Below are 16,009 nucleotides of genomic sequence, written 5' to 3'. Positions count from 1 at the left end.
AAATTCAAGTTCAGCAATTGCTTTTTTCAGAAATTAGATGCATTAAAATTTGACTCAATCCATCCCAAACTGGACTTAAAGGCAGGATATAAAAACTAATTTACTTTAGCATTTCCTACCAGAGTGTGGTACACAAAATCATCTTAGAATTTTAGAATTTTAATAGTATGTATGTCAAGGAGTATGTGTTTTTCATTAACTGTACTGACATAAAAAGTGTAAAAGTGGGGGTGCCTGGTGGCTCTGTCGGTTGAGCGTTCAACTTCGGCTTAGGTCATGATCTCACAGTTTGCAAGTTGGAGCCCCGCATCGGTCTCTGTGCTGACAGCTCCAAGCCTGGAGCCTCCTTTGGATTGTGTGTCTCTCTCTCTGCTCCTCCCCTGCTCACACTCTCTCTCTCTCTCACAAATAAAGATTCAAAAAAAAAAATTTTTTTTAAGTATCAAAGGGAGTAACAGTAAACAAATTTGAAAATATGGCAAAAAGTGTGATGGTATGTAAATAATTTAAGTTTTGGGGGCGCCTGGGTGGCTCAGTCGGTTGAGCGTCCGACTTCGGCTCAGGTCATGATCTCACGGTCCCTGGGTTCAGGGCCCCGCGTCGGGCTCTGTGCTGACAGCTCAGAGCCTGGAGCCTGTTTCAGATTCTGTGTCTCCCTCTTTCTCTGACCCTCTTCATGCTCTCTGTCTCAAAAATAAATAAATGTTAAAAAAGAATAATAATAATAATAATTTAAGTTTTGGAAGCTAATTAATTCCATTAGTAAAATAATTTCAATGATTTCCATGTTCATAAAATTGTCCAAAACAACTGTTTTTGTCACTGGGAGGGAATGGTTTTAACTTAAAACTTACCCTTAAGTGATTTTAATAGGCAAATGCAGTCACACTAACTCATCTAAAAATTTTACCACAAGGCAGTTACAGCTCTAGCACTAACCAGGCTGATCAGGAAGGAATCCTGGAAGCCAGGCACCAAGGTGCATGTTCCAGTCATGGTGCTTGACCAAGAAAAACACTCCCGTGACTTACTGTTCTAGAAGCTATTTGGAAATTATCAGTCCAGATGTAAAAGATTTCGATCAAAATCCAAATTACAAGTGGAAAGATGGTGATGGGTACACAATGTGAATGTACTTAATGACACAGAGCCATACACTTTTTTAAAAAAACGGTTAAAATAAATTTTATGTGAGGTGTACTTAATTTTTAAAATACAAAAACAAAACAAAAACCCTAACAAATTATAGTGTTCTGTGTATATGAAGGAAGAAAATAATTTCCACCTAAAGTCACAAGGAAAGGTAAAAAATCCTTGAGTCTATACTGGGGCTCCTGGGTGGCTCAGTTGGTTAAGCATCTGACTTCAGCTCAGGTCATGATCTCAGTCCATGGGTTCGAGCCTTGCATCGGGCTCTGTGCTGACAGCTCAGAGCCTGGAGCCTACTTTGGATTCTGTGTCTCCCTCTCTCTCTGCCCCTCTCCCGCTCATGCTCTGTCTCTCAAAAATAAGTAAATGTTCAAAAAAAAAAAAAAATCCTTGAGTCTATAAATATGGAGTCTCTTGAGTAGAGACTAAACAAGAAGACTTGCTTCTCTTGGTACCAACTATCCATGGGAGAGACACTAAGACATCCTGGAAAACTAACCCTACAGAGACCATCTATATCACTATGACTTTAAACCTTCCATTCCTTTATTCAGAATAGCACAACAGAGCACATAAATTGCTAAAGCTTTCTTTCTTTAAATTCTATGCACTCTGTATAGTGAGGGCATACACGAACTGTAAACACAGACTATGAAGGGCCTATTAACTCAGTCAGAACCAGGTAAAAGTAAGTAATTCAGCTTAGCTGTTTTTATTTTCTCCTGGAGTTGGCATGGCACCAGCTCCTCCTGGTTCTATTTCTGAATTCCCTGTATCAGGCATCTCAATCAGAGATGATCTTCACTGCCACCATCCTAATACCATCCCAAAGCAAACGCTAAATTTGCCCCAACTGAGGGTCTTCATTCTCTTCTAGCAAATCCCCTATGGAGGCCTTCACTGGGCCCAAATCCAAACAATATCCTGAATCAAAACATTATCAACTTTTCTAGACATTTGCCAGTCCCTTCTCTGCTAGGAGTACTAAACAAAAATGAACCAACACAGCAGAAACCATAGAAAAATTCACAAGTTAAAAGGAAAAATCTAATTTTAGATCCAAATTATAGATTTCTTAAGGTACAGGCATACCTCGTTTTATTGCGCTTCACTTTACTACGCTTCGCAGATACTGCCTTTTTTACAAATTGAAGGTTCAAGACTTCAGTGGAGGAAGTAACTGCAGATGTGGCAGAAATAGCAAGAGAACTAGAATTAGAAGTGGAGCCTGAAGATGGGACTGAGTTGCTGCAATCTCGTGATAAAACTTTAACAGATGAGGAGGTGCTTCTTATGGATGAGCAAAGAAAGTGTTTCTTGAGATGGAATCTACTCCCAGTGGAGACGCTGTGAAGAGTGTGGACACGACAACAAAAGATTTAGACTATGACATCAACGTAGCTGATAAACGGACTTTGAGAGGACTGACTCCAGTTTCGAAAGTTCTTCTGTGGGTAAAATGCCATCTAACAACATCACATGCCACAAAGAGATAAATCGTTCATGAAAAGCAGAGTCAATCGATGTGGCAAACTTCACTATTTTCTTATTTTAAGAAAATTGCCACAGCCACCCCAACCTTCAGCAACCACCACCCTGATCGGTCAGCAGCTATCCACATTGAACCCAGACCCTCCACACCAGGAAAAAGACCCACTGAAAGCTCAGATGGTTAGCAATTTTTGGCAATAAAGCTATTTTTTAAATTAAGATATACATTATTTAGACACAATGCTATTGCACACTTAACAGACTGTAACAGAATAGAAATAACTTGTATATATGCACTAAGAAACCAAAAAATTAATGACTCACTTTATTGGGTGGTCTGAACCGAACCCAGTATCTGAGGTAGGCCTGTTTTCTAATTCCTAATTCAGTTATTCTATATAAAGAACTTGTATATGTAGGTAAAGGAATGCAAATGTGTATCTTTCCTTCAACATAACCAACGTTAAGTATGACCTGTTCAAAATAGGGGTGCAAGTCAATATTTTTGTAAGTTAGAAATTCAAACCCACTAATGAAGATACACATTTAATTGATTTTGGTAGCACTTTCATTTTCTTTGCCTTCAGTCTGTCTTCATACCTATATTCTTGTCTATTCTACTTAGTATGAACTTAAAGTTACTATTCATAGATTTTTCCCTTCAAAAGCACATAGGACATACATGTCCATCCGGTCATATGAGTGGGCTCCAGACTAATGAATTCTACTTTCCCTATTTTGCTGATCTCTGGTTCCACATCTATAAATGAGTCGAAAAGATACCCCTTTTAGATTAACACTTGGCTGTTCTGGGAAACTAGAGAAAAATACTCTGATGCTTTAAATTTCTGACCAATTCTAGAAATAAAGACATCTTTTGCTGTTACACCTCTTATTTTTACTTGGTTTCTCCCCTTGTTAATCCTTTATTCTAAGCCACTTTTTTTTAGACCACTGGAGATGTGATTTGGCCTAAGCCTAGTTTTCTCTCTGCCAGGGGAAAAAAACACTTTTGGTTATCTCCATACAAAGAGTACATGCCTCCTTCTTGACCACTTTAAAGAAAAATGTAAAAGGAAAATGGCTACAATGATCCAATTCACCTCTATCTCCATCTCTACTGGATACATTAAGCTGTTTAAGAAATTTCTATTTGGTATAACGTACAGAGAAAATGAATCACTATGCTGTACACCTGAAACTAATGTAACACTGTGTGTCAACTATACTCAAAATTTTTTTCAATCTCCATTTGAATGAAACACTACTATGCAGCTGTTGGGTTAGTGTTTAGAATATACAGATTTTAAGATTAAGCAGTTCTTTAAAGTTTCTTCCCCTATGGAAACTTCAAATGAAATGTGCCACAGTTAAAACAGAGGGAGTATTTGGCAAGATAATTAGAGATCATGCACATTACTGATTATATTTGATTATATTTCAACATTTCCCTCAGTGGTATGGACTACATAAAATTCGATGTTATTTTACTCAACAACCAGGACTTTGTTACTCTTTTTCTCCATGGCTTCTGAAATAAATAAAATTCGGTTTATGCAACCAGAGCACATATGCCAAAGCTTCTGACTATTTATTAGCAATATCCACAGTCAAACCCACTGCGTTAAGATAAAACTCACCTGGATCATTACATGAAGCCTTGAAATTACATATTTTAAGGGACTTTTTGCTTTGCCCTGTTTAAATCTTTCTGAACCTTAGATTTCAAACTTTCAAAAATATCTGAATGAACAAGTTCATTAATCTGAAATACCCAAAAAAATATTTTAATTCCTTAAAACCCCTCAATCACGCTATGAACGTCTTTCAACCTGTTATAATCAAAGAATTTTAAAAATAGTATAGTTGTTTCTGTTTGCAGGAAAGAATATGTTCTATTCAAGTGCAACATTGTTTTTTTCAATTGTGTGTTTATTATAATCAAAAAGCATTGACTGAGTTCCCCAGAAGAAATTCTACTTGCTTTTGCAGAAATCAGTGCATAAATCATAGAAGTCCATAACCTTAAGGAAGCTGACAGATTATGGATTTTAATCTCCATTAATTCCATAGGTAACTAAGAGATTTCAAATTGGATTACTTAGAATTACACAAAAAGTTGCTCTACTTAAAATTTTCAATTTTCCATGTCAAATTGATATTGCATCAAATTTAAAGGTAAGTTAGACACACACAAAAAAATGAAAGCAACTTGAAAAGTCTTGGGATAAACTTGCCTCCACAGGCAATCAGATCTATTTTTCACTAAAAATGAAAAGCTAAAAATGGAAAGTTAAATCTACATGGACCATGTAGAAAAACAGTGATCTAAATTACTAGCCCCAAAAGCAAGGATACCTGAGGCAGAAGACCAGGTGGAAGAGAGACTGGTTGTAATTACAAGAACCATGTGATGAAATATTAAGGCTAAAAATGAGGAAAATTAAACCCACACGTTTATGAGAAATTGGCGGGAAGAGTGTCTCAAATCTAGAAGCACATCAGACCTATATGCTATAAAACTTCATTTTAAGATTATGAGGATCACTTACTTGAATTTCATCTATACTCAGATATTTTCTCTGATAGGACAAATACGAAAATAAAAGTTTGATTTTTTTCATCTCCTCTACACACTAACAAATAATTTTCTACCATCTTGAAATTTTTCAAAGCTTTTTGAGAAACACACACAAATAATTTGGATTTAGTCGATTTTATTTACAGCTTTTTTTTTTTTTTTTTTTACATTTCAGAGCATTACACAATTACATTTTCTCATTTTCTGACCTGCAAACAGATACCTTAAACGGAAATATCTTTTAAAAATTATCAAATTAGGTACATCCAAAATGCAACAATTACACATATGACAATTAATTCACAAAGTGTAATTTACCAGGACGTATCCTAAGAATTTAGGAACAGCCAGTCAGGAGAAATCTGACCAAATTTAGCAATCAACTATTTACACATCCAAAGACAAACCTACCTAAACTCCCAAACCAGAAATTTGAAAGTTTTTGTTAAATCCCCATTGGACAAAAGAGAGTGATGATTCAAAAACCTAGTCAGCCTTGAAAGTCTTAACCCCAAATACCGGGCTCTTTCCCCAGTCTGCAACTGAATAGCAAGCATCTCAGTCTGTCAAACACCTAAGTATCAAACTCTTGCGCCATTATGCACATAGAAAGGCTAAGTGTTCATTAATTAAAAACAAGACGTCATTAAATATCCACACTATTACCACCCCCCACCCCCAGCTCACCAGCCCTTACTGCAATCCCAAATATGCAACCTGTGTCACATAGTGACAGGCTCTATCTTATATATATATATATATATACACACATACATATATATGTGTATGTGTGTATGTATGTATATATGTATGTATGCATATACACACATATATGTATGTGTGTGTATATATATAAATATACACACATACAGTACAAGGTACAAATGGCAATTAACAGTCCCTGCAAAAATTCATTTTCAGTTGAGGCTATGGCTCCTATGCCTTGGGATGGTTTGACTTCAAAACTGAAAAATACTGCTGAAATCTCACTTCCTTAAGACAAATTGATTGCTTGTTCAATTTTAGCTTCTCAGTCTAAAAATGGCTATAAGGTAAGTATAAAAAAGCAGCCAACTGAGTACAATTTCTCTCTTCGATTTGGCCAAGCTATTTTGTAGAAGTTACTCCTAACTAGACTAGAAAATCTGTGGCGCCTTCCGATGGTTCTTGCCTACCTTACTGTCCATGTTCACGTTTCAAACTGTGTCAACAGAGCCCGAACTTCAGGGGTCAGCTGCTTGGCAGCCTTAGCCGCCTCTGTGATAGCCTTGCGATACAGGCCCTTTCTCTTCTTATTAAAGCGTGACTGGAAGTTTTCTAAAAAGGGGGAGAGTTGCGAAAGAGCAAGAAAAGAGGTTGTTGGAGACCCAAACCATGAAATACGGGCCTCCTGTCGGACTAAAAGGCCGCTATCTTTCCGGCTCACAGTTATAGTAAGAATACGGGCTGGCCACCAAGGAAAGCCATAGATCTTGGCCCAAACAATGTCCCCTACACATATGGTCCTGCCATCTGGTGTGACGCATTTAGAGACGTTTTTGGAAAAGACTTTCATTTTCAAGGAATTACTGAGCTTTTTCTCTTCCTTTGAAGAGGAGGAAGTGGAGGAGGTGGAAGGTGCATGCATACTGCCTGGAGGAAAATCAAAGCTTTCAGAAGAACTACACTCAGAGTTGGAGGATTTCAAATCATCTGTGCTATCAATGCTACACACGGAAGCACTGGAAGAGTCAGGTTTCTTTTGATTTAGGGTCATGTAAACAGAGATACTGCTTTTGCTGCCCTTTTTGCCCAGTGTCTGTGGTTCATCCCGCTCACCAGGCACAAGCACGTCATTGGTGTCCTGAACCTCACTGCTGGCCTCTTCAGGGCCTTTTGAGGGACTCTGATTTTCTGAAGGGGCCTCACCTGCTGAGCGGGTGGAGGTGCAGCGAGACTGGGGCTTGGGTGCCATCTTGCCACTCCGCATTTTCTCAAGTCCTGTCTTCAAAGAAGAGTCATTCTCTTCGTTCCTGTACCTCTGTGGTTTTAAACGAACCCGGGGTGGAAGGGAACCTGAGCTAGGACTCTGATATCGACGTGTGAAATGGACTTTTGAGTGTGCATTTTTGGATGTAGAGGTTTCGCTCTGCTTCTTCTGTGCCTTTTCTTTGGCAATTTTCAACACTTCCCGAGCTTTTGCATGATCCATGTTCTTACTCTGGAGCACTTTTTTAGTACTTAACTGAGCTTTTGATGTATTTGCCTGAGCAGAAACTTTGACTACTCTGCCTCTGCTGTGAGCAATACTGGAAACCTTAACCACAGTATTTCTTCTCTGGCTTTCATTTTGGTTTTTCCCATCCACTTTATGGTCAGTTTTCAGTTTTTTGTTCACAGTAGTTACACTTTCGTTTTTCCGTTTCTTGTCTTCATATTTAGAAGAGTCACTTGCACTGCTACCTTTTCTAATTTCCTTTTTTTCAGCAACAACACTGTTTTTACATTTGTCACACAGGACTTGCCTGGGTCGTAGTTTAATAGCATTCATTATTGAAGTAGGCTCTTCCCTGTACATTTTTCGTTTGGGTCGCTTGATTTTCCGAGGAGGTGGCTGAGGTATTGACTGGTTATATGTGTCCCTGATAAACAAAGGGGGAGGATAAGGTGCTCCTTCATGGAAGAGAGGTGGTGGTTTGCAAGTCCACAGGCTTTCAGCCAGGCTCGGCTCGGGAGGCGAGACTGGAGAAGAGTCATCAGGAACAGCACCGCTCACTTCACGCTGGACTTCCGCCCCTTCTTGGAATGTATTACTTTGGAGCTGCATGGCTTCAGGTTTGTCCTTATATTCCCTTTTGGGAAATACTGTCACAGGGATCCCATGGGGCCCAAACCTTGGAAAGAAATGACAGAAAAAAAGAAGTCATTAAGTAAGGGTCTAAGATTCAGTTTCTTAAACTGCAACAACACCTAATGTTTGTTTGTATGGCTTTCCTGAAAACTATTTCATATTAAAGAATAAAAACAAATACCAACTGACCACCTCACCCCCAAAATCCCAAAGCCCTTCAATTTTTCATTGGTCCCATATCTTAGGGCTAAACAGATTCTATGTCTAGGTATAAACTCAAACAATTGTTCTAAGCAGTGCCAGAATAACTGAGATTATTTAAAATAGACCTTTCAGTCTTGGATCAGAAAGGCATTCACTCTATCAGATAGCTTAATATGAAATGACATTGGATATTACATTCGCTGGACTACGGACAAGTCTAGTAAATGCGACTATGAATCTGCAACATACATCTCTCTCTCTGGTTATATGAGCTTTCAAAAGCTTCACAAAACAAATTCAGCCTTAACTACCCCAAAACACTGAATCAGTAAAACCCCATCTCAACTTTGTTTAATCACTAAAGACTCAAAGACAGCTGTGCTCCTTTACTCATCTTGCACCCTAACTCTTCAGCCCTTCATCTACCTCCTGCCCCGCAAAATCATAAAAATATGAGACATTCAGATGCTCAAGTTAGCACACAAGCAGACAGGTATAGAGCTGTGGCTTTCTAACTGTTTAAAACACACATCACACATTAAAAAAGTATTTTCACACTGCAATCTAAAACATTTATGTATACATGCATGTATACATATATAAATAGACACTTATGCCACAGTTTCACTAAATACTTTTAACCTCATATTATGTGCTATGACACATTACATGGATTTTAAAACTGGTCCCGACCAAATTTGCAAAGCACTGGTACAGAACACGAATCTTTACAATTCTCCGTTTCTAATAAAACAGGGGTCAACATGACCTTGTTTCTCATGTAGACTTAGAAATCACTGTGGTTTAATCCTCCTGGGCTAAACATCAAGAACTCTTAAAGCTAAACTTGCCACACTCAGATTCCTGCACATAAAAATAAAGTCACACTACCAAAAAAACATCATATACATGTTAACACATTACTTTTAAGCACTATTTGATGCTGTTTGAATACCAGTGAATACAATTCTAATGTCAATCCTTTAAGGCAGAGGTGCTTGGAACCCACGGACCGGCTTCAGGCAGCCTGAACTCATAAGATGCAAATGTTTTACATGTCTGTTTTTCATGAGAATGAGTCTTGGTTCTCATACTCTCTACTCTCTAAAATGTCCTTATGTCCCCCAAAGGGTTCATAATATCTCTGTTGGGAAGAAATGTTGAGATTACATTCTTAGGACTATAAACACACCCAAACGCGGACAGGGATATAGTAAGAGCCAACACCACTAAGTTCTATCTGGTTCTAACACCCAAATCATTTTCTTCCTGAAGTCTTCTATTTGGTGACCACAAACCAACAGTTTGAGAGAAATACTTACAAACTACAAAGGAAGAGGAAAGCTTTTACCTAGGGTGGGACAAATTTGAATCTGGGCTAATCCACAAAGGACACTCTCCTCTATCAGACTCTGCCAAGTGGCTTTCTATTCTAGTATCTGGTACTTAATGTTGGCTTCCTATTTACTTGCAAGGCACTCTGGGCATTTAGCCTGTTCTCTTATATGCTCAATGACCACTTTTTCAAGATGACAGAACAAGACAGGTGATTCTTGGATTTTATCATAGAGCTATATAAAACAATGTAACTTATCTAAGGTGAGATCCACAATTGGTATTAGCAATAAAATTTCTACCACTTAAGAAGCTATCATTTTGCCCCCCTGCACTCTCACATGGTGTTTTCACAGTGGAACAAAAAAAAACATGCCATTCCTTTATTAGGCATAACTAAAACCATAATCATCCTAATGTCTGAGGTAAACTTTCACACCTGTTCTTACCAACTCTATATCCATAGGTGTTACTAAACCTCACTAGATAATAGTTTTTGTGTAAATGGGTAACACTATTTCCTACCACTAAGGATTCAGGTAAGGATTAACAGGAAAATGCCAGCCATTTTTCTTGACTAAAATTTACTTCATTTAATTAATTTGATCCTATTTTCAACTAATTTACTAGACTTAAGGAACATTTCTATAACCTTAATTTATAATCTCAAAGTGGGATGATCTAGCCAATTATTTTAGAACTTTATATCAAATAAGCTGTGGAATCTGATATTTTTCCTCAGAGAGTTTAATAAAAACATTAACTTCATACCTGGGGTTTTTCCCTCGCCTTTCCCTCTTAAGCATATAAAATACAAGCATTAAATGTTTTTTTTACTAACACAGGAAGGCACTTCATTGTGTAATATGGCACTGAAAGAGGGGGTGGGGGTGGGGGGAGCCAAGCTGGTAACTGTGAGTGGTGCAAGACTGGCAAAAGCAGAAAAATATTTGTTAAGGAAACTTTCTCAAAGGACCAGAAAGATTAAATCACTTTAAGAAGAAAAGGGGTATCAATGTACCACTCCATCTCAGTTGTCTCCCTAATATGTCTCCCTAACATGGGCAACACTTAGTAACTAAGGGTGGAGATGCTGGTTGAGATATCAATTTCTAGGATCACAACTATGATTTAAATTTTTAAAATCAGAGTGTAAATATATGAAACTGCAATGAATCCGTTTCATCTATGTATGTACATACAGATGCTCACATAAAATATATTTGTAACTATGCTCAAAAGTTTGAAAACCACTAATTTACGATACTGTAACCTTAATAAGAATATAAAGTAGCTACAAAACTATACCCTCTTGGGGCACCTGGCTGGCTCAGTCAGTAGAGCATGTGACTCTTGATCTCAGTCAGAGTCATGAGTTCAAGCCTCAGGTTGGGCATGGATTTAAAAAAAAAAAAAAAAAAAAAAAAGGTCATGCCTTAAAAAAAAAAAAATCACAAAATCTAATTTCTCAAAATCTGCAACATAATACTCTGTGGTGGTTGAAAATGGAGATTCCTAAGCCCTTGCCACAAGGCAATCCTAAGACCCTCCCCTAGGGTGGAAAGCAGAATTTAAATTTTTAACAAGAACTTTTGCTTTAGCTTTTTCTAAGGTGAAGGTATTTAGGTCTCCTTTGAGTGTTCAAAGGGTGACCTCAGCAGAGAAAGACTTCAATCACGGAGAGGTGAAGGCTGACTAACATCCCTTGCCTGAGCTTTTTCTAAAAGAACTTTTCACAAATACTTGAGTAATAAATAAGACACAAAGCATCTTTCCTCTTTTCCTCATCCCTTCTTTGTGCAGCACGAAGGTATTAATGTATCAGGGACTCATCCTAACCCTTACCTATTTTCAGTAATCTTTAACCACTACCCAAAAACTCTAAAGGAAAAATATTCAGGTATTATAGCTTAATTAAAAATAGCGCCTGGGTACCTTGGCTGGTTCAGTCAGTAAAGTATCCCAACTTTGGCTCAGCTCATGATCTCATGGCCTGTGAGTTCAAGCCCCTGCAGTGGGCTCTGTGCTGACAGCTGACAGCCTGGATTCTGCTTCAGGTTCTGTGTCTCCCTCTCTCTCTGCCCCTCCCCTGCTCGCTTGCTCTCTCTCGCTCTCAAAAATAAGTAAACCTTTAAAAAAAATTAAGAAAAAAAGAAAAAGCTACTGGGGCACCTGGCTGGCTCAGTTGGTGGAATATGTGACTTTGGATCTCAGGATTGTGAGTTTGAGCCTCATGTTGGGTACAGAGATTACTTTAAAAATCTTTTAAAGAAATTAATAAAAATAAAAATAATCTTTTAAAGAGGTGCCTGGGTGGCTCAGTCAGTTCAGCACCTAACTTTAGCTCAGGTCATGACCTCGTGGTTTGTGAGTTTGAGCCCCACATCGGGCTCTGCACTATCAGAGTCTGCTTGGGATTCTCTCTCTCCCTCTGCCCCTTCCCCACCTAAGCTGGCTCTCTCAAAATAAACTTTAAAAAAATTTGGTTTTTAATCTTTTAAAAACTTTTTTAAAAAATAAAAATAGCTTCCGAGGAAAACCAGGTGAAGTACACCAGAGACCTCTCTGAACTATCTTGGCAAATTCCTGTGAATCTATAAAATTAAGTTTTAAAACTAGTTATCTTCTTAATAATTTTGGAGTAATGAATGCCAAAATCTTGAGGAGGGAGAATACTGGTGCTTGTTATTTTGTGTCAAGGCAAGAAAGAAAGGAAAAGTATCCTCAGCTAATGTAAAGGTGAAACCAATGTAATATAAAGTATTTAATACAGCAAAATTCAAAATGTGACTATTAGAGGAATGATAAGAATGTTTTCTAATATTTGGGTTCTACTTTAGAGGTCTGAATTCCATGGAGGATTCTAGCTTTGACTTAATGAAGCTCTTAATCACCCACTAATAAAATTATGATATTTGCTTGCTTAAGATTTCTAGCATTACCAATCAATCCTATACGTAAATTAGGCATCACTCCTTAGAGTAAAAATTATCATTCAAATTCCCTTTCCACAGGAACACTTCAAACAAAGCAAAAAATGTTTACCAACAACTCTTACCTCTTATTCTGAAAGTGTTTTTTAAATGCCGGTATTTTGTTTATCTGCATTAACTTCACAGCAACCTCAATCACCTCATCTCTGACCTAGGATTATACTCTTTTCCTTCCTGTTTACAACAGCTTAACAGTGCACAACTGATTCTCATTTTCTTCCTTCAAATTCTGGTTGCCAAGCTCCAACTGTAGGAGGAAATTCTTTTAAAAATATTGTACAGTAAAAATAAAGAAACAAAAAACTAAGGTATTACTATTTTAGGCAAGCAAACAGGGGTCCCGAGGAATTCAACACTCAGAAAATAATTCAGGAGGTTAGCTGAGACAGACCCCAGTGTTCTGGCTGAACCAGACCTCCCTCCAATAAACAGAAAACAAAAAGAAACTTTTCCTTCCCAGAATTATGTTCTCTTAAAGAATCTACAGTAGGGAAAAATTATATGCAGTTAACCACTTGAAAAATAATAATCCTGATTTATTTCAACTCAAGTAGATGTTTTCAGAAATTACTTCTTCCTTAAATTAGCAACAGGCTAACTCATAAAGGAGGAAACCATAAAGCACGATTTTGGTTCACATTACATCTCTGGAGATTGGTTATCATGTCAAAATTTAATCTTAGGACAAATGAAATTAATAAGCTGTACACAACAGAAAATTTTACAAAATAAAAATGTGCCTCTAAGCCCCCCAAAATTAAAACTTCACGCCTGTACACACAGTTCTGGGTATATATCCAAAATAACTGAAAACAGGGTCTCAAAGAGATAATTGCACACCCGTGTTCATAGCAGCATTATTCACAATAGCTAAGAAGTGGAAACAATCCAAGTGCCCATCAAAAGACAGATGGGTAAATAAATGCGGTATGTACATACAATGGAATATTATTCAGCCTTAAAATGTAAATTGTCACATGTTACAACATAGATAAAGATAAACCTTGACATTATGCTAAGTGCAGTAAGTCAAAACAGATACCATATGATTCCACTATAAGACATCTAAGTCAGTCAAATTCAGAGAAACAAAGTAGAATGGTGGTTGTCAGGGGCTGGGGGAAGGGGAAATGGGGAGTTATTTCATGGGTCTAGAGTTGTAGTTTTAGAAGACTGAAAAGTTCTGGAGATCTGTTTCACAACGATGTGAACCTACTTAACACTAGTTACAGAACTACACACTTAAAACTGGTTAGGATGGAACACAATATGCGCCTTTTAAAATTTAAAAAGAATTTTTAATTATATATCTACCTAATACAGAAGGGAAAAGTTTGATGAGCAGTATATTTTCATGGTAGTAATGGAATGATTAGTGCAAGGGAAAGAGTCACTACACTGAGGAATAACAGAACAATACCTTGACCTGAGGACAATCCAAGTGAACAGCACCAATGAGGGCAAATAAGGATTATGTGCCTGCAGACGTGGCGCCCTGAGAACACCGCCCTGCCTGTATAGCTTGAACCTCACGTAAGCAACTATCAGACAAACCAATATTGAGGAACAGTCCCTATTACATGTAGCCTATATTATATGGCAACTAAATACAATACATGGTCATTTACTGGAGGAGGAAAAAAGCTTTAAAGGACATTATTGGGAAAATTGACAAAATGAAATATGGGCTGCAAATTAAAGTCCTCTGTGAATGTTTCCTGGATTTGAAAACTATATTGATTTAAGAAATGAATGCACAAGTATTAAGAGGTAAAGGACAATGATGTATGCAACCTACTCTCAAAATAGTTCAAGAAAAAAATACATTGAAAGAATAATAAAGCAAACATGGCAAAATGCTAAAAAAATAGTGAATCTAGATAAAGGGCTTATAAGAGTTCTCTGCTGTGTTTGAAATTATTTTAAGATAAAAAGGTTTTAAAAATTAATTGGGGCACCTGGGTGGCTCAGTCGGTTAAGCGCCCGACTCCGGCTTAGGTCATGATCTCGCAGTTTGTGAGTTCGAGCCCCGCATCGGGCTGTGTGCAGACAGCTCAGAGCCTGGAGCCTGCTTCGGCTTCTGTGTCTCCCTCTCTCTGCCCCTTCCCCACTTGCGCTCTGTCTCTCAAAAATAAATAAACATTAAAAAAATTTTTTTAATTAGTTTTTAAAAGGTATAATCTTAAATTTAGTTCACCTCAACTCCACCAAAACATTTAAGCAAAGAAGGTACATAAAAAAGAAAAATTGGAGGCACCTGGCTGGCTCAGTCAGTAGAGCACTCAACTCTCGTTCTCAGGGTCATAAGTTCAAGCCTCACAGTGATTCGGAGCCTACTTAAAAAAAAAAAAAAAAACTTGTCCTACTTAAGCAGAAATGCCAACAAATGCACTTCAAGTACCACTAAGCACAAAATCTATATTCAGATACAACTATGCTAATTATTCACAGTATAAAACCAAGCCTCAGTCCTAGAACCCAACTTCAGTAGGCAAGACCAGAATGTAATACTTGTTGCCAAAAGAAACTACAGACTTGAGAGGGAAGAAATCACAGTGGATTAGTGACCAGGCAATGAGCTTTGTAGGAAATGGCCTACACCGAGAAGGACCTAGACAGATTTACTGAAGAGTGAAACAGGGAGTGGTAAAAAGTGGTTACCCATTTGTGAATGCTGGTAACCAATTTAAGCTGGTTTAAAAAAGTGAAACACTGGGACGACTGGGTGGCTCAGTCGGTTAAGTGTCCATCTTCGGCTCAGGTCATGATCTCACAGCTGGTGGGTTTGAGCCCCAGGCCAGGCTCTGTGCTGACAACTCAGAGCCTGGAGCCTGCATCAGATTCTATGTCTCCCTCTTTCTCTCTCTGCCTCTCCCCCACTTGTTCTATCTCTCAAAAATGAAAGAAAGGAAGAGAAAGAAACAAAGAAAGAAAGAAAAGAAAGAAAGAAAGAAGAAAGAAACAGTGAACAGGTGTCACAAAAAAATCAGCAGATGGCAAGATGCACTAGGAGTCACCACAGAGCAACCTGATTCCCTATTCCATAGGAGAGAGGTAAGAATTCAGCTTACACAGGCAATAACAAAGATAATCCATCTGGCGGAAAGAGAACGCATGCCAGAGACACTGTGCACGAGGGAGGGAACTGCTATGAAAGTTCGGTGACAGGATGGTGAAGGGAGAAAACTAGTCACTTAAAACAAAACCAAGAAAGGGGCACCTGGATGGCTCAGTCCACTAAGCATCTGACTTTGGCTCAGGTCATGATCTTGAGGTTCCTGAGTTCCAGCCCTGAGTTGGGCTTTCTGCTGTCAGCATAGAGCCTGTTTTGGATCCTCTCTCTCTCTCTCTCTCTCTCTCACTCTGCCCCTCTCTCTTGCTCTCTGCCACTCCCCCACTCACACTCTCAAAACTAAACATTTTTTT

At 38.1% G+C, this 16,009-nt stretch overlaps 1 protein-coding gene across 16 annotated transcripts in view; it reads right to left on the bottom strand.

Moving 5' to 3' along the window:
- The window catches only part of PWWP2A (PWWP domain containing 2A), a 128,239-nt gene that overhangs the window by 8,952 nt on the left and 103,278 nt on the right, over positions 1-16,009 (bottom strand). For 5 of the 16 annotated variants that reach the window (XM_042947838.1, XM_042947830.1, XM_042947802.1 and 2 more), the window contains one exon: positions 6,025-8,094. In XM_042947838.1, the coding sequence (XP_042803772.1) occupies positions 6,411-8,027 (1,617 nt within the window). In that variant the 5' untranslated portion in view covers positions 8,028-8,094 and the 3' untranslated portion in view covers positions 6,025-6,410. Of the gene's footprint in view, positions 1-2,241; positions 2,330-6,024; positions 8,095-12,648; positions 13,359-16,009 lie in introns of those variants that run through there. The other 11 variants (XM_042947739.1, XM_042947748.1, XM_042947772.1 and 8 more) reach the window with 6 other exon arrangements.

Source organism: Panthera leo, chromosome A1, assembly GCF_018350215.1.
Source record: "Panthera leo isolate Ple1 chromosome A1, P.leo_Ple1_pat1.1, whole genome shotgun sequence".
Taxonomy (NCBI): domain Eukaryota; kingdom Metazoa; phylum Chordata; class Mammalia; order Carnivora; family Felidae; genus Panthera; species Panthera leo.
This window is presented reverse-complemented; position numbering and strand designations above follow the sequence as displayed.